At 45.9% G+C, this 18364-nt stretch overlaps 1 protein-coding gene across 1 annotated transcript in view; it reads left to right on the top strand.

Moving 5' to 3' along the window:
- The window catches only part of A2M (alpha-2-macroglobulin), a 30733-nt gene that overhangs the window by 7051 nt on the left and 5318 nt on the right, over positions 1-18364 (top strand). Inside the window, 21 exon segments of the mRNA XM_052790072.1 lie at positions 468-591; positions 1858-1972; positions 2212-2321; positions 2831-2989; positions 4407-4634; positions 4975-5038; positions 5536-5678; positions 7521-7670; positions 8323-8493; positions 9125-9266; positions 11025-11133; positions 11477-11705; positions 11965-12091; positions 12752-12873; positions 14226-14277; positions 14797-14880; positions 15274-15450; positions 15959-16043; positions 17207-17363; positions 17708-17782; positions 18065-18230. Coding sequence (XP_052646032.1) covers positions 468-591; positions 1858-1972; positions 2212-2321; positions 2831-2989; positions 4407-4634; positions 4975-5038; positions 5536-5678; positions 7521-7670; positions 8323-8493; positions 9125-9266; positions 11025-11133; positions 11477-11705; positions 11965-12091; positions 12752-12873; positions 14226-14277; positions 14797-14880; positions 15274-15450; positions 15959-16043; positions 17207-17363; positions 17708-17782; positions 18065-18230 — 2789 coding nt within the window.

Raw genomic sequence — 18364 nt, 5'->3', positions numbered from 1 at the left:
CCCTCTTTCCTTTGGGCCACCTCATTCGATTCTGCATAGCAATGTTCCATGCATCCTGCAGGGACAGCCACGGCTCGGGCTGAAGAACGAGCCAAAAGACCCAGTGGACATACGTACACAAACCAGTTCCATTAGAATTGGGTGGTGGGGTAGATACTTGCAACATGTTCTCCAAGATGAGGAGTACTCTCAACTAAATCAGCATTAGGGTAAATGAATTCTGAAGACTTGTACGTTATTCCCAGGGATGCAATCAGGACTATAAGATTCAGTGCTCCTGCCCCCGTTGCCATGCTTGATCCTAAAATGTTACTGAATTTCTTTCTGCTTTTTATTCCCTGTGATGACCCTGCTGTGTCCTGGAGGCAGCTCTAGGGACGAGTAGTGGCAGGTGAGCTAGTAATTTTTCTCCATGCCTCTTACATTCCTAATGGCTCTGTTTTTCTTTCAATCCTCCCCGCTGGTAGATACACATTTGGGAAGCCTGTTCCTGGCCTCGTGAGCTTCCGTGTCTGCCGCAAGTTTGAACATGCAGCCACTGCCTGCTATGGCGAAGAGGCTAAAGCAGTGTGTGACGAGTTCTCTGGACAGGTGAGTCACAATTACTCTTGTGGGTAGAGCGATAGGAGAAAGTGTGGTTTATTGAGCATGCCTTGTAGGCACAGGCTTGGCCTGAGTATGTACGAGCGTAGTGTGAAGAAGGGAGAGACTCCATGTATTTTAAGGAAGCCTGAAGAAGGAGAGAAGATTGGGTGCAAGATGAAATGTGAAAGGTAAAAATTGGGGGAAGGTCTGTGCAGTAAGAAAGATGTGTGTAAAGTCAAGAAGCTGATGGAGAAGGAAGAGATGGAAGAAACAGAAAGAGGTCAGACGGAGTGTAGAGAGTATAAGAGAGAAGTGAGATAGAAAAGGCATGAGTTATAAGAGAAGAGTTGGGGTTGGCTTACACTAGAGACAGTGTGTGGGATCAGAAGTTAGTGTCAGAATCAGGAAAGGAGCAGAAAGCAGGGGAGGGGTGATGCAGTTTGAGCAAGAAGGAAAGGAATATGGGTTTAGCGGCAGTGATTAAGACAGAAGAAAAAAAATCACTTTTTTCACTCTTCAGACTGGCAAGTCTACAAGAGCAAAACTGAATGATGTTTGGACCATGGACAGGTGCAACAGTGCTAGCTTGATTGACAGGAGCTGGGGTAATAGCAATTGTGGAAATATGCCAGGACAAGAAAGCAAGCAGAAGACATTCCTATGGTCCTTGGGGTCTGCTACAGTATGATCCCCACAATTGCCTCTGCCACTGCTGTTGTTATCCATGTTAAAAGAAAATATGAACACTGCAGTGCTAACCTCTGTTCCAGGCATCTCTTCCCTTTTCTGTGGAGACCTGCCTTCTACATGAAGATGCTGAAGTGAAGTGGCAAGCTTTGGAAATACTTTTCCAGTTGTCATCTTCTTTCTACACATACCTAGGCTTTGGTTTATGTATCACTGTGCATTTCAAGCCAGCAGCTATATTCTAACGTGCCTGATGCCAGGCAAACATTTCCTGCGTGGCATATGCTTGAATAATTCCCTATGCTTCTGTATCAAGTGCTTGCAATTTGAAACTTCACACACACATACACAGAGCTCTTCTAGGTTGCAAACTCTTTGCTCTGATATTGCTGCAAGTACTTCGAAATGCTCCTTGCCAAGTTACTTATGTGCTTTTCCGGTTTTGATAAAAACAACAGAGGGAATGATCTGTGAGGTTATGGGCTTCTCTTCCAGTTCAGAGCAACGCACAGTGATGGATTCATTAAGTTGAATAAGCATTATATAAATGAGACTATAAAGGTCTTGTTTGTTTTCCTCCAACAGACAGACAACTATGGCTGCATTTCTGAAACGGTAAAGACCAAGTTATTCCAGCTCAAGAGAAGTGGGTATGAGAATAAGCTCCATGTGGAGGCTAAGATTAAAGAGGAGGAGACAGGTATGAACCATCTGGATCAAAGAGCCATGTAATAAGCTCAGGAGAGACCAGCAGAGGGGCCTGCCAAGTAGGAATGAGGGAGAAAAGCAGACTCATGCTTTTCTGAAATCCTAAAGTTTTCCTAGCTGGAGGCCAGGAGCATCAACAAAATTGCTTGTCCAGCAAAGGAGGGTTGGCCTGGGGTAAAAGTCATTCTGGTCAGGCAGAGGCAAATTAATTCTTCACGTTTCTTCCTGCAGGAGTGGAGTTGACTGGAACAAGCTTCTCTGAGATCACAACCACCATTAGCAAAATCACCTTTGAGCATTCAGACTCTCACTACAAACCTGGAATCCCCTACTTTGGGCAGGTAGGGAAATCATGAGAATGGAATGCCATGAGTGCCAAACAATCATGCTACTGAACCTCCTGGACAGATACATGTCCCCCCTCTGCAAAGATGCTGGACCTCAGTGCCGCTAATCCCTGTGGGCCTCCTGTCCTCTGCAGGCTCTCGAACTGGGGAACAGCAGCCCAGAGCACAGCCCTCATTCTGCTTACCCCTCTGTCCTTGTGCTTCCGCTTCTCCGGTCAAGTAAAATTCTGCTTTTCCAGTCACCTGTTTAATAGGAGGCCTAAGGGGTGTGAGTGCATGTCAATCTCCACGAGCACGCCTCTGACCCAGAGGTGGAGATAAGAAAGGGCCAAAGAAATAAGATTCAGAAAGTTTGCAGCTCTCTCTGAAAGAGATAGGTGATGCACATGTAAAGAGCTTCCTTGTCTGACATGAGCCCAACATCCTTAGCTTGGCGGTCTATCAGTCTGTTCAGGTGACAGGCATTCCTCTCCTTCTATACTATATTGGTTTTACTCCTCCAGGTGAAACTAGTGGATGGGTCTGGTGCTCCAATCGCCAATGAAGTTGTGAAGATTTCTTTACAAGGAGGCCAGGAAACCAACTATACAACAAATGAAGAGGGCAGGGCACAGTTTGTCCTGAACACTTCCAAGTTGAACTTCGATTCTGTTGGAATGAGGGTGAGTGCTGCGGGCAGAGGAGGTGTGACCTACAGGGCTGGAAGGGGAGTACCTCTGAAGTTTCTACTATATATGCAGAAGTACTTAGCTTCTTGTTCCTGGTTGGTTGTGCCAACCTTGACACCAGCATGGTGTAAATAATTGTGCAACAAACCAGGTTGCCGAGTCACAATTGTACTTAGCTTCTAAGTATTTGATTCCTGCTTGGCAATAGCAATATAGGGTTAGAAGGAACATCAAGAGGTCATAATAGTCCATTCTGCTCCAAGGGATCACCAGCCCTACCTAGACAAATCTGTTTCAAGGGTAAGTCTAACTCCCATGGTGGAGTGCTGCTAGTGCTTCGCTGTCTTTTCAATTAAATGATTTCCCAAATATCTCATCTCAATATCCTTTGTGGTCAGTTAAGGCAATCTGCATTTCTCAGTGTTTAATTTAGCATTCCAAGTTTCTAAGCTTTTCGCCTTATTTTTTTTCTTTTTTTTTTTTCTTTTTCCTGCCATAAAGAGAAAAAGAGTATGAACCATTCACAGAAATTCTCTCCCTGGTGTGGAATTTGTTTATCTGGGAAAAATAAGTTCTGCTGAGCATCCTTTTGTTAGTGGAAAATGCAATATGTGTGTAATATGCACATTTCATAATATTTCACCCTGGAATAGGGCAGATTGTCTAGAATTGTATTTGCTCTTCTCCCTACAATTCCCTTGTCACAGATTAAAACCATTAAAAATTATCCAGAACTTACCACTAGGTGCTTGAAGTTTTCAGAATTTTGCAGGGTGAAGAAAAGGCAAGAGTTCTCAAGTATAGTGAGAAAGATAAGGAAATAAGGGCACATGAGGCACATGAAATGCTGAAGTAGCACCCTTCTAAATGCGAAATATCTTCCCCTTGCTCTCATTTTTAAGAAGATCTGGACTCTCTCAGGTCCTAAACTTCTATTCAATTTAGGTTTTGAATTCTTAGGTGGAGACTTTTCCTCCTTTTCTATAGCATCCTTAGCTTGATCTTGGCACTGGTAATCTCTGAACTGAACAGCACTATCCCTTCTCCAGTGCCAGTAATGAGAAGAAAAATGAAAATCAGCTTCTTTGCTCTTTAAACTAACAGGATATTAGAGGGGGCAAGGTATTAGGGTAAAGACCCCTTGAGGTGATACTGATAGTAAACAAACAACTGATATGATTCAGCTTGTTTGAGACAAACTCCAGATTCTCTGGGAGTGAGATCATTCCCAATGATTTGCTAAGGGTACCACCACCCTGTCTTGCGTCTTCCAAACTCACGGGGCTTTTTGTAGGTTACCTTGTTGCTTAAATACAAAAAATACAAAACCTTTAATGTTAGGCCATAAATTTTGGCTCCAGTTCAGCCACCCGTGTTTGAGGATCTATGTGTGTATTTTCTCCTTTTCCAGGCAACTCACAAAGTACACCCCTACTGCTATGACCGTGCCTGGGTTGTTCCATATTATGAAGAAGGCTATCTCCAACTAAAGCGCTTTTACTCTCCTAGTAATAGCTTCCTCAAAATTGAGCCCGAGTCCAAGACACTAAGCTGTGGCTTCTCCACAGAGGTCCGGGTGCACTATATCCTTACTCCAGCAGCCATAGGAGAGCAGAAGAAAATCGTCTTTTACTACCTGGTAAGCTTGCAACTGCCATACAGTGAGGTTGTCACTGGTAATTGTAGGGGGGCTGGAGATGGAAATTGTGGTTTGTGGCAGCAGGCTTTAAATGCTTTCCCATCATCCTTCATATGTTCTTTTCCCACAAAAAGGAGGGGCTGGGTTAAGAGCAGAAGAATAAGGATGTCCCAGTGCCCCCTGGGTGAGCACTAGGATTCTGCCTCAGGGAGGCAGAGAACAGCTGAGCAGGGTGCGAGCAGCAGACATACAGCTCAGTTGCTCTCTTCTCAGGTTCCCCCTCTTTGAGGTTTGGCTCATGTATAACCTCAATCACAGCAGGGTTTCTCCTTCCATTCAGGTGATGGCCAAGGGAATCATTAAGCAAGCGGGCACCCACATTCTGGATTTGCAGCAGGAAAGTGGTGAGTTCCTCCCCCCCTGCCAAATTGTCGCTGTCCTGGGAGGTTAGGCAACTGTGGCAGACATACAGGCTGCTTCCATATAAATGCAGGGATCCACATCTCCAAGTCCCCTAAGATACGGGAAGAGTTTGAGCTTGCTTTGCCTTTATTTAGGCTTTGCACAGATTTGCTCTAATCCCCTGTGCCAGCTGTCTTTCTTCTGCCACTGCACTTCTGGGTCTCCAGTGCTCCTCGGAGACACAGACTGATGGTCTGTTTTTAGAAGCTGAACCAAAATTCAGCACGCTTATGCGCTGGAAAACAGGACTTGAAACAGGCTTTTTCAGTCAGACAGTGAGATTTATACATCTCTGTGAGCACTAATTCATCCCACTTGGAGCCCTGGAGTTTCATCATGGCTAGGATGAAGTTCAGAATGAAGTCAAACCTAAGAATTTTGGCTGCTCCAAGAGCAGGTTTCCTGTACCTTAACTTTTTGCTCTTGTTTTGTTTGCTAGCCAATGGGGTCTTCTCGCTACAGCTGCCTGTACAAGCTGATATTGCTCCAGTGGCCCAAGTGCTTGTCTATACCACTGCCCCCAGCAGTGAGGTAATTGCTGATTCAACCAAGTTCAACGTAGAAAAGTGTTTCAGCAATAAGGTAAGTGTCCACTTCTTGAGGGAGCAGCCATCAGACTGCAGCATGGTCAAGCTCATTTATTTAGATTTATCCTGGCTAAGCTCATTTCTTTAGATTTACTAACAATGGACAAGCCACTTATAAATTGTTCTAGGTAGCTTCACTGCTTACTGGTTTGTGCTAGCTTGGAGGAGATCAGCTGCTGGGATAAAGGTGCCAGCAGGGACTACACTCATAAAAACCCTCTTAGCAACTAGCCACAGCCACTGATCTCACAGACGGTCCTGGGTAAGAAAAGGGGGGGCCGCATGTCTTATGTCATACTGCAAGACATGTATTTCACTCCTTTTCACACAAACTCATTCCAGCAATGAGGTGGCTGCTTGTGGGGTCACAGAGCAAAAATAAAACACACACAGCCCCAGTCTAGTGGGGGAAGCTAATACTTGTCAGATCTTTCAGCTCCTGTACATCTCATCCTGTCATTTTCATTTCTATTATGTGTAAATGGAGATAAACCTTGCCTGAACCTGCTGAGCAATGCACAGTGGTGCTTCAATAGCAATGGTGAGTGCAGAAAAATAAAGCCTTTCTGTGAGCAGGTGGACCATTGTTCTCTTATAGCCCCACATATTCCTTATTCAGAAGAGAAGACTGATGTATGAGCAGCCTTAAGAAGAGAACAACCTCAAAAATTCCCATTGGGACTTCAGAATGGTAAACAGGACACTGCTAAAGACAGTCCCTTGTCCTGCTAAAACCCAAGCTAAATGAATTCTTGAGACTGGTGTCACTGTAGGAGCTTGGTCACCTGAATTTTGTTCATATATTAAAGGTCATACTGTGCACTGCATTAAGGTCTGGGTGCAAGCCAAGTGCCAAGTGGTTTACGTGCTCAGATATCGCTTTCCTTTCTGAAAGCATCTTGAAGTTAAAGCTGTTGTCAGACCAGATAGGACAGACCTTCGGCTATCTCCATGCTAGACAGTTTTACTAGAAGCAAGCCTGCTACAGCCCTTGTTGTGCCATTTCCTGAAGAATATTTTTTTTGCACTCTCAAGATTATAAGTCCACCCTGGGAGAGGTGGGGGGTGCCAGCAGAAGGCATGCTGGGGTCTGGTTGGGACATGAGGGAGACTGGCAGCTGATGCTGCTTTGTCAGGCAACTTGTTTACTCTGAGGATGCTTTGATCATTGCATGTGAAGGGAGAGTTTGTACTTCTGAGGAGAGGGAAGATTTATGCAGGTCAGCCATCTTATTACAAAAATCGTGTGAGATGGTGATGGTAACAACTTCTGCTAGCAAGGACTTCCAGGACAGAGGTTGGTAGGGGCTTGTTAGAGTTGTGAGTTAGGTTTTGGGGAAGGCACATGAATGGGGCAGGCCGCTTCTTCAGAATCATTACCAGCCAGTAGATATTGCAATATTGCTCCAGGGCATCACGGCTTCTCATGTTACCAAAGAATCCGCTAAGCAAGATCTTTGCAAGGCTGTTTTCTCTCCACATACAATATCTGGGTGCAGTACAGAGACCGGGCCTGGTTCAAGACCACGCCCAGCTGCCTGAACAGATCTAGCCGCTATGTGAGATTACCTCATCATATTCACAGTGGCCATAAAACCCCAAACTGCCTTAAAATTTTTATGAGCAATTGCAATGCTTGAAGTTGCCAAGAACTGTTAGTGCTGATTCCTCTGGTGCTGCAGGAAGGAAATCCAGCTCTGCAGTAGCACAGAGGGAGTGTGCGTGTCTGTGTGCATGCCTGTGTGGGCTTTGTAAGGTTGGAACTGATGCACTCAGCTGGAGGGAAAAGTCCGGCAAGGGTAGGGCATCTGTGACGTAGCTTTTCCTGTGGCTACAGGTGGACTTGAGCTTCTCTGCTTCTGAAGGCCTGCCTTCCTCTGATGCTCACTTGCTGTTCAGAGCCTCCCCGAACTCCCTCTGCGCCGTCCGGGCTGTGGACAAGAGCGTTCTCCTCATGAAGCCAGAAGCTGACCTGTCACCCAGCTCTGTAAGTGCTGAGTCTGTGCAGCAAGTCAGAGCAAGTGCAGCCCAGTGCTGGAGGGGAAACAGTGAACAGTCCCTCTTGTCAGTGCTGGCACGGGAAGGCTGCCCTGTGCTGTTTCTCGTCTTCGTCCGGTGGGCAAAAAGATGAGAACTGGGCAGCAGCTGTTTCTTAGGGGGTTTGTGCGATTGTAGGGATGGCACTCAGGAAGCTCTTTTAAGGGGACTGCTTCTCTTGGCCAGCGCCAAACACTGTTGTTTGATGATCATTTTTCAGTTATTGCCTCCAGCCATGGATTAATTTTCTTGGAGTAGCGTCTGGAAGTGTCAGAGTTTATTACCCTCACGCCAAGCAGCAAACGACAATCCCTGAGTAGGTACAAAGTACCGCATATGGGCTGGCCAGTGTCATTTTTTATATATGTGAGCCATAATAACCAGAGTAACATGCTGTCCATAACAAAAGAGGCAGTATCTCCAAATTTGGATCTCTTTTTTGACTCCCAAATTCCCATTGCTCCCACCACAGGGAGGACCATGGCAATGTGGATGTATGTGCAGGTGATGGGACTGTTTTGGTGCTTGCATCCAACTCCCTCAGTTGTGTTTTGTGACAGTGGACACTGAAAATGCCAAACACCCTGGCTTTTTCTGCCTAGGTGTATAGCTTGCTGCCAGTGAAGGAATTGCATGACTATCACCATGGTCCAGACATGCTCTTGGAGGAGCCCCTGGAGAAATGCGTCCCCTTGGAGAAGATAGTTCTGAATGGGATCACCTATTCTCCAGTAGTGGTGATGAATGAAGAGGACACTTACAGCATCCTAAAGGTATAGCTCTCTTGCATGGTTAGGGAGTGGAGTGGGAGAAGGACTGAGAATGCTTAAGCCTTCTGTGGCATGACGCAACGTAACAAGGGAAGGGTTTGTGAATCTGAATGATCTGACCACTAATTTTTATCCAGAGGCGAGTTCGGTGAGAGTCATAAGCTTCACCTGTCTTGCCAGCTTTGCTCCCCACTTGGTGGAAAAGGGATCAGTCTCAAAGTTTTCTTCTTACAGGAAAAGCTTTGAGGTTGACTTGAAATGAGGTTCTAAAGGGAGGTAAATAATCCCGTGCCATTACAGTTACCCCAAATAAATCAATACGTGCTTGAGCTGCATTGTAGCTACAGACATTTCCTTCCAGAGAGAAAATTCTGTATCTACTCCCTGGCTCATCCTGACCCCTAGGCTGGAACTGGACTGGAACCAGTGCCCTAGAAACAGAGGGGATCTATCCTGTGGTCTCTCTGAGCCACCCAGGCACCCAGACCCAAGGCTGGGGGGATCATCTCAAGGTCCAATCCACAGACAGTAACAGCTTCTCCTTTTGAGGCAGTAAAATACCAGTGTCAGGTCTGCTGTGTAAACCTCAACAGGAGTCAGTATCAAAAACCGATGTTGGGTTTCTCTCCCATAGGAAATGGGTTTAAAGGTTTTCACAAATACCAAGGTGAGGAAACCTTGGTATTGCAGCACTGACAATTACATGCCTGCAGGAGTCCGCCTTGAATCATCTTCAGTCATGTCTGGAGCACCTATACAGGCAATGAGGACAAGCGGTAAAGGAACTGGGTTTTGTTATCACCTCTGTTCTGAACAGAGATCCTGTCTGTATTTTGGGGTGAATACGTAAAAAAGAGCTGGGGTTGTGAATTGAACTCTTGGAAGTAGTACTGAATTGGTGGGTTTGCAGATTTCAGCTTCTGCATCAGCGTGGGGCTTATCTCTTTTGCTGGGTTGTGAAGGTCTACAGACAAACTTTGATAACCCCACATTAGAATTCAGCAGAACCAGGTAGTTTTCAAAGACTCTGGCAGAGCAGAGGATATTATTCTGCTGCTGAATTCTCTGCTCACTAGGCTTTTACAGTAGACTTCTTTTCCCAGGTATCACTTAAGTTGTCTCCAATACCATTTTCAATCTCTCCTCATTGACTCATCCAGTTTTATGTATAGTCAAAACCAGATGAAGTGGATGACAAAATTTTCAGTGACAAGCTGGTAGACTTTGGGGGCTTAGAATGGTAAGATGGGTGTGGTAGAAGTCCAGTCTGAAATGGACCCACCCTATTTCTAAGGGTATCTCAACTCTTACACTGTAGCTGTTTGGGCAACAGAATTGGCCATATCATCCTCCAGAGTATCATATTAAGGGAAATATCCTAGAAAATCTAAGTTATTTTAGCTGGATAACTGATTCAGAGAGTTTGCCCTTGGCACAACAACCTGTGCTGTTGTACATGTCCAGTTTTAAGACAATTTCAACTTCTGGCACAAGTTGCTAAGATGCAAGATACATGCTTTTTAATTATTTTAAACTGAAATAGACAGCAGTAAGAAGACTGAAATACCATGATAGAAAAATACCAGCAAGCTATCTGTCACTCTTGCTAGGAGCTATGTGATACAGCTCTGATAGCATCTTTCACTTGTGCTCTGAGACCTTCTCAGACTCTGGAGGTGCCCATTGCACAGATAGTATGGATACTTGCTAGCTTCAAAATTGTTATCCAAACGTAGAAATGAATTTAGCCAAAGTAAAGATGACCAAACCTATAATTTAGTTAAGAGCTTTTCTTCTTTATCTGTTTGGGTGTATTTCTCTTTCTGTTTGTAAAAGCCAAGCAAACCAAGTCCCACCTACCCCATCTTTGTTTTCCAGTTGTTCAAAACCAAAAAGTAAAACAAAGGCTTATTTTTTACCAAATTTCATCCCAAACTCAGAATATTTTCTTGGGAATAATTTTTGCATGTGAAAATTTTGTTTTAGTCAAAAAGTCTTTTTTTGCCCCTCCCAAATTCCAGCTGCGTGATTTTAGTTTGAGCATCTTCAGCCTAGTTCTTGAGGAGGCCATAGATTTGGCAGGGAGGTGGTTTTCTCAGTCACAATGACCCTACAAACACACTGCACCAGAGGGACGTTCCATTGCTAGCTGGCTTGATAGGATGGAGAGGGATGTCATGTTAAGACTGTACCTGAAAGGGAAAAGGCTGCTGGCACAGAAGGTCATAAATAGCTCTTTTCTCTAATATCCTTGTTTTAACCTTGTGAAGCGCTGCCCCACAAACTTTGAGGTTTACTGGAGACCAGTGAGAAATAATGGAAGGCTAGCTCTTCTTGCTAATAAGCCCTGACCCTGAAACTTCACCGCTGTTGGTACCAGTGCTCACTACAGGCACACCAAACATCTGCTGCCAGCACAGCTTCTGATTGCCACAGAGATTGCTGCTTTCTCAGACCAAAGCATGATGCTGATGTAGATCTTGCTTGTTTGGAATTATCAGTAGTTGATTTCTTTTTCATCTCATCACATTCAGGCATTCAGTCAGATAGGCTTTTTGCCACATTACGCACTCCTGAAGAGGTGACGGAGACAGTCCGAAAGTATTTCCCAGAAACTTGGATTTGGAGTTTAGTATCTATAAGGTAAGGACCTTGGGCTAGTTCCTTCCTTTTTAATAAAACCAGTTTTATAAAGTGAAAATGTGAATCCCCACATATTTGCCAAGCCTTTTCAATGCCCAAAAGCCCTTTATTGTTTGCAGAGATAACTTGGCAATCCTCTGAGATGGAATTACCTTCAGCCGTGGTTAGGTTTGTCCAAGGAGTGGTTGTGGGTCTGCAAGAAGATGTAGGGTGGCCCTACAGTAACAAACATACTGTGACCCATCATGCACAGGGGCGTGTTCAGTAGGCCAAAAGGGGTACAGATAGTCACCAAAATGCCATAAAAATCATCCCTCTGTCCTTGTTCTCCATCCCTCGCCAGCTCTGAGGGAAATGCTGATCTAGACGTGACCATCCCTGACACCATCACCGAGTGGAAAGCCAATGCATTCTGCACTTCGGCAGACACGGGCTTTGGCCTGTCCCCGACAGTGTCCCTCAGAGCCTTCCAGCCCTTCTTTGTAGAGCTCACCATGCCCTACTCTGTAGTGCGTGGTGAGTCCTTCACGCTGAAAGCCACCGTTTTCAACTACCTGACCGCCTGCATCAGGGTAAGGAAGGTTCAAATCCTTCTCTGTACCTGTGTAACTTCTTCTACACCTCTAGCCTTCACCTAGCCTTCTTATCTCTGAGTATCCCTAGACCCTTCACCCCTGAAATTCTTATGTTACTTCTCCTATATACTCCAAACGCAGAACCCACAGCTCCCTGCTCCTTTGCTACTGAAGAAATAGATATTGCTATGGCTTCCTAGCTCCCTGTCTCTCACGAGCACCCTTCCCTGATTCTGCTTCTCTCTACAATTGGCAGGTCAGTGTGACTCTGGCTCAGTCTACTCATTTCCTGGCTACTCTAGTGGAAAAGGAGGAAGAATCTCACTGTCTCTGCGAGAATGGGAGGAAAACCGTGGCTTGGCTGGTGACTCCCAAATCTCTAGGTAAAGGCCTCAGGGTGCTGAAAACTGCAGGGAGGATTTTTCTGTGCTGTTCTCCCTGCTCAGTATCTGGTGTTAGAGCAACACAATTTCCTCAGAAGCACTGCAGCCGAGTGTCTGTCTCATCTGGTGTTATTTAGGAGGCAAAGGCTGGTGGGCTCAGTGTGCGAGGCTGTGTCTGGCACCACATGCAGTACCATCAAGCCTTACAGCCCTTGGACAACACCTTCTGAAGCCACAGACATTGCTGGCCAGCAGGGATGCTCTGTCAGCTCCATTCCTCCCAGAGCTTAGACGATTGTCCCATGGGATTGTCATATTTTGTTTTCACTGTTGTTGTTACATGCTGTGGTCACAGCTGTGGTGTACACGTGGGGCAGCAGTGTGCTGAACAGCAGTGGGGCTGGTGAGTCCCACCACTGTGGTGTCCTAGGTTCTGGAAAAGAGTCACCGAAACAGAGTCACCTTTCAATGGCAGTGCAGCTCATCTGCTGCAGGATGGCTACTGATATAGACAGCTATGTTCTTCTGGGAAAGAAGCAGGGCCCAGGTGTGATAGAAAATCCCCATCCATGAGCCTGCAAATTGAAACTCCTGGAAGTGGCAGTGACTCCCATTGCCTGGCTCTGCCTGGCAGGGCTGGCTGACCCCTGTTTCCTCCAGGGCAGGTGGAGTTCTCGGTGAGCACCGAGGCCCTGCAGAACCAGCAGCCCTGCGGGAACGCCATCGTGGAGACCCCTGAGAAAGGGCGGAAAGACACGGTCATCAGACAGCTGCTGGTGGAGGTATGTGGGCTGTGGGAAAGGAGGACTGAACTTTCCCACAGGCTAGAGTGTACGCTGTGATGCAATTGACAGCATGCTAGATAATCTCATCTAGGCTCCCTTTCTCATAAAAGGTTGGATCAGATGATGTTTCGAGGTCCCTTCTATACCTGGGCTGGTCTGTGATCCTATGATTCCATGAGATCACTACACAGTGTGACAATATGATAGTCTTACATCATCTTTATACTTTGGCAGGGCTGCATAAAGACTGCAGCTTAATAATGCTGTGCAACGTGTCTCCCAGTACTCTCATCTTTCCCTGTCCCTTACTGTAGCAGGACTCCTACTCCAATCCATCCTTCTCTTTATCTCCTACCTGTCACCTCCTATTTCAATACACCCTCTTTACAGCCTCTCTCCTCCGTTTGAGACACCCCTAGTAAGTTTGCCAGTCAGCACATGCTGCCTCTCTGCTAGTTGAGTGGCCAAGCAAACTGCCTCTTAAGCTGAGTGTTATGCAGTTCTGGTTTGCTACCATAGTCTGGCACTGGGATGAAGGTGGGAGATTCACAAGCACCTGTAGGAATTTGATGCCTGTAGAGAATTCCCCTCAAAACTCCAGATATTATAAAAGTCCATGAAAACATGTTAAAATTTTACAGCTTATCCATTTCCTGTGGCAAGAAGAGTCGCTGATGCGATGTGGTACAGAAGCAAATACTATGTGGCAGTACTGCATACCCTTTATAGGAAAATGCTAGTTTATTATACTGGATGTGGTAATCTGGCAGGTAGATTCTATGCTCTTAGCTTTTCTCTGTATCATAAAACCCCCTAATGTTTGCCTACAATGTTGTACGGTATCAGTAGTGTCACCAGCTATTACAGTGTACACCATCTTCCCTTTCTATTATTAACAGACACTTTTTTTTCCCTAAAGCATCTGCAGCATTATGATAAATAGCACTGCAGACATCTCTTCAGGACAGCCCTCTAGAGCTACTGTGAGCTTTTGCTAACAAAAGCACTTGCTGTAATGCTGCAGTCCTTTTGTTGCAAGGATGTTAAGTGTCTCTCGCTGCGTACAATAGTTGCAGGTCATCCATGTGGTAGTCGTGCAGTGTTCTCCTTTCCTTTTCCAGTCCTTCCTCCAGGTACAACACCTGTCACTTAGGATCATATTTCCTGTACTTGCTTAAATTATTATTTCAGAGCTCTGTATTTCAGGGTTTTTTTGTAACTGCCTCTCCTTCTTCAGTTCACTCACTTTTCTTTTCACATACCCCTCTGTCCTTGTTAAGGATTCCTCTGTCTGTATTTTCTGTCTCACTAACTTCTCACCTCTCTTGTGTTCCTCCATCCCACCCAAGCCTGAAGGAGTTGAGAAGGAAACAGCCCAGAACTCTGTGCTCTGTGTAAAAGGTAAAACCTACTCTCTCCACCCTCTCCCTTTGTTCCTGTGTGGTTTGATGGGTGGGACATGCCTGGAGGAGGAAGATAGCGCTGCCTCTATCATAGTCCAGGTAGGCTGATATTTTTAGGTAATCCAAACATGCCCCATGAGTTGGGAGCTTGAGATATAAGACAGAAGAAAGACCTAGAGAATGGACCATCCTGCCCAAGCATCACGGTATGAGCTCGGACAGATTTAGCATGACTTTGCATCCCTGTTCTCTTGTGTGCTGACATTGAAGTTACAATGCTGTCTCCTGTTTTCTAGCAGGCCCAGGAAAAAGCTGTAGAGACACAATCTAAAGTGACTAACAGTGGCTGGGGGTGGTTTCATGCAGAGATGGCCTTATAGTGAGGGAAAAACGAAGTGACTGAAGTGCGGGTATTTCTAATAGGAAGTGTTACTGTCGTTTCACTGAGGCCCCCTCCCCTTCCATTAGCATTTCTTGGGACTGCACTGAAGCTGTTTGGGTCTTGTTTCTCTCTCAGGAGTGCCTGCGAAACAGAAGTTTTCCCTGTTGCTACCCTCAAATGTGGTACAAGACTCAGGAAGAGCATATTTCTCAGTGCTGGGTGAGTGAGCAGCCTGACAGAAGAACCATGTGCTGTTTCTGCCCCTCTGTGTTGGCCTCCTACCTCACATCTTTTCTCCTGGTTTTCAGCACACCTCATTCCTGTCTTTGATCCCTTCTGTCTTGAGCACTTTCCCTTCCAGTTGTGCTCTTCCTTTTCTCCTTTCTGCATGTCCTTTTGTTTGGAGTTCTCTGCTAGTGCCCTAAACTTTCTCTCATTTCTCTCTTTTCTTTTTCTCTGCTGTTCTGTGTTTCAGTCCAGGATCTTTATCAATCCAGATTTTCTTTTGTTCTTCTCTGTCATCTCCTGCTTCTTTTATTCAGTAGCTCCCTCTGATTCTGATAGGCAGCCCTGAGTATTGTTAATATCCCTCTGGTATCTCCTGCTCCCCAGGTGACATCATGGGCACTGCCATGCAGAACCTGCACCAGCTCCTGCAGATGCCGTTCGGCTGTGGAGAGCAGAACATGGTCCTGTTTGCACCCAACATCTACGTCCTGGACTATCTGAACAAGACAGGGCAGCTGAGCGAGGAGGTCAAATCCAAGGCCATTGGATACTTAGTGAGCGGTGAGCTGGGACACGGCTTTTGCTTCTGCTTTGGCTTTTTTCCAGATCCTGCCTACGGTGGTTCTGTCAAATGTTGACCAGGTGTGGAAAGAGAGCTTCTCTCATGCACAGATGGTCTCTGCTGTATGCCTGAGAAGGCCCTTTGCCTCTTTTTCCTTTATTATTTTCTGTTGCTTAAGCATTAGGGTACGTGATCATTGCACCCACTTTTCCCTCTCCCTAATTGGGTTGCAATGCAGTGCAGAGCTGTCAGGTGACCTGCTACAGTGACTTGTCCATTGTCATTAATACGTCCTGCCTTCCTTCTGAAGAAAGGCAGGTGTTGCTTCTCCTCATGCAGTACAAGCAGTGCATGGAGGTGGGGATGTACCAGTACTTCTTATTGGCCAGGAAAGGACTGACCTACTCCTCTTTCCTTTGCCTTTGCTAATACAGCCGTTTTTCTCTTCCCCCATGCCTCAGCAGACTTTCTCTGGCATCTGAATCTTGCTTTAACTCTCCATTGCAGGTTATCAGAGGCAGCTGAAGTACAAGCACCCAGATGGCTCTTACAGTACCTTTGGACCACGTTATGGCCAACTGGGGAACACCTGGTGAGATTTCAATGTCACCTATGCCTCCCCACGTGCTCCTCTTTCTCACCTTCACATTTATAATAAATGCTGCGTAACTAAATAGGAAATGCTGTTGTAGACCAGCAGGCTTTCCAGAGCTGGTGTGGTCCCTGTGCTGCCTCCTACTTGATGAAATAGGCTGCATCAGCCAGTTATGTAGCTGAAGCATGTCCTCCCGCCAGCAGCTCTGAGGACCATGACAGACAAGAAGGAAATGGAGATAAATTGGGAAAGAAGGGAGCAGGGATTTCACATCCTGACTGAGGAAGGCTGAAGAGTTGCAGTGGCAGCTCTTCTAGACTAGCATCTGCTGAGAAGGCTGATGGGAAATGTGTTTCCATATAAGTGGAAAGGATGATAATCCAAGAGCAGTGCTGTATGGTTTTTTTTCAAGAGCGTTTGTGTGTTACTAAGCAAAGACAGCCTGGAGGAGCAGGTGTATTGCCAGTGTGACTTACTGCAAAGTTTTGAGTTGCTCCAGCATATAGTTGCCATGCATTTTCAACTTTAGGTAAGGGTAAGAATGGATGATTTCATCACCTTCAGTTTGCTTTTAGTTTCTGAAACAGTATTTGGTTCTTGCCAGCATGTTGGCTTCTCGCTGCATGCCTGCTTCTTCTCTATAACTGCTTGTAACAACTCTAACAAAAACTCTTTTAACATGTTCTTCTTTACTTTAAAACACTGGGGACTTCTGGGAAATCCATGAGACATGGCTTTCTAGTGCAAGAGTCCTGCCAGCAGACCATGAGCTAGCAAGGATTTAATTATTCTTCCCTGTCATTTTGAGTATTACTGTTATGCAGATGTTGAGCTAATTGGCATGCAATTCCCTACTTTTTCCAAAAAGATTTTTTTTAGATACAGATCAACAATCGCTGTCCTTCAAACTGTAGCCTCAACACAAAGGGATCACAGGGTTTTATGAGCCAAGAGAGGGACAAGAAATCAAGGTGGAAGGCAGTTTTTTGACAGATTTTTTGATGTGAGGATATAATATACATGTGGTCTGACTAATTGGCCCACAGTTTTCTCCAAACCTGCTTGCCTGTCTCCAGACAGATGATGTGCACATGGGCCCATTCACCTGAAATGGACAACAGGCCTGCTCAGGCCCTTTCACTGCTCTTTCTCCCTTTCAGGCTCACAGCTTTTGTCCTCAAGTCTTTTGCCCAGGCCCGGCCTCACATCTTCATAGATGAGAAGCACATCCAGGATGCTTTGGTCTGGCTGTCGTACAAACAGAAGGAGAACGGCTGTTTCCGCAGTTCTGGGACACTCCTGAACAATGCTATGAAGGTAACATGTCTGCCTGGTTGGTTTTTTTTGTGGGGCTAGAAGTTGACCATAAGTCAGATGGGTCCAGTTGAGCTTCCTGAGCATACAGGCAGATGGGAAATTCCCATGTCAATGGCAAGCACTTTGGAGCTGGGCACCATTCTCTATGATCGCCACAGTAGGAAGGAGAATGAAGGCTAACCTGCACTTGATAAGTGGTATTGATACCTCCACCCTAGCTGCAAGGGGGAGGAGGCAAGCTAAGGGTCTACAAGGCATAATAAAGTATATCCACTAGAGTGGGAGAAAAGACTGAAGATGAGAAGCTAGGTGGGGTCAGCATCTACCTTTGTGTTTCCCTGCAGGGTGGAGTGGACAACGAGGTCTCGCTGACAGCCTACATCACTATTGCGTTGCTGGAGATTCCTCTGCCTGTAACTGTATGTGGCTGCACCTAACTTGAGTCAGTTATGTTGTGTCAGTCTGTGATGACACAGTACTGGCCAGAATTTGCTCCAGATTGGAAAAAGGACTTGGTTGTTGAGCCCTGTGATACAAGAATTATGTGCTGTCAATTTTGGCATTCCTGCAACACGTACACTACTTGTTTCTACACCTCATTATGGCAGACCCCTCCTCAAAGTTCAGTGGAATGATGTGCTATTAGTAAAGCAAAAACCTAATTTCTCCCAGCCTTTTAATCACTATTTATCTCTCCCCAGCACTCGGTGGTCCGTAATGCTCTGTTCTGCCTGGAAACAGCAGCAGATGAGAAAGAAAACCACGTGTACACCAAGGCACTGATGGCGTACGCCTTTGCCCTGGCAGGGAAGGAGGAGAAACGGAAGGCATTGCTTAGCTCACTTGAAAAGGAAGCCGTGAAAAAGGGTGAGTGCTCCTGGTGGGACATCTCTTTCTTCCAACCCACTGGCCTTGCACCTTCCCTTGATGAAATGGTTTTTGTTGGTGGGGCAATGGCTGCAGGAACTGGCTTCTGTGGGTGGGGAAAGGTGGAGGGAGAG

Source organism: Harpia harpyja, chromosome 6, assembly GCF_026419915.1.
Source record: "Harpia harpyja isolate bHarHar1 chromosome 6, bHarHar1 primary haplotype, whole genome shotgun sequence".
Lineage (NCBI taxonomy): Eukaryota > Metazoa > Chordata > Aves > Accipitriformes > Accipitridae > Harpia > Harpia harpyja.
The sequence above is the reverse complement of the archived record's forward strand: the minus strand, read 5'-3'. Positions and strand labels throughout refer to the sequence as shown.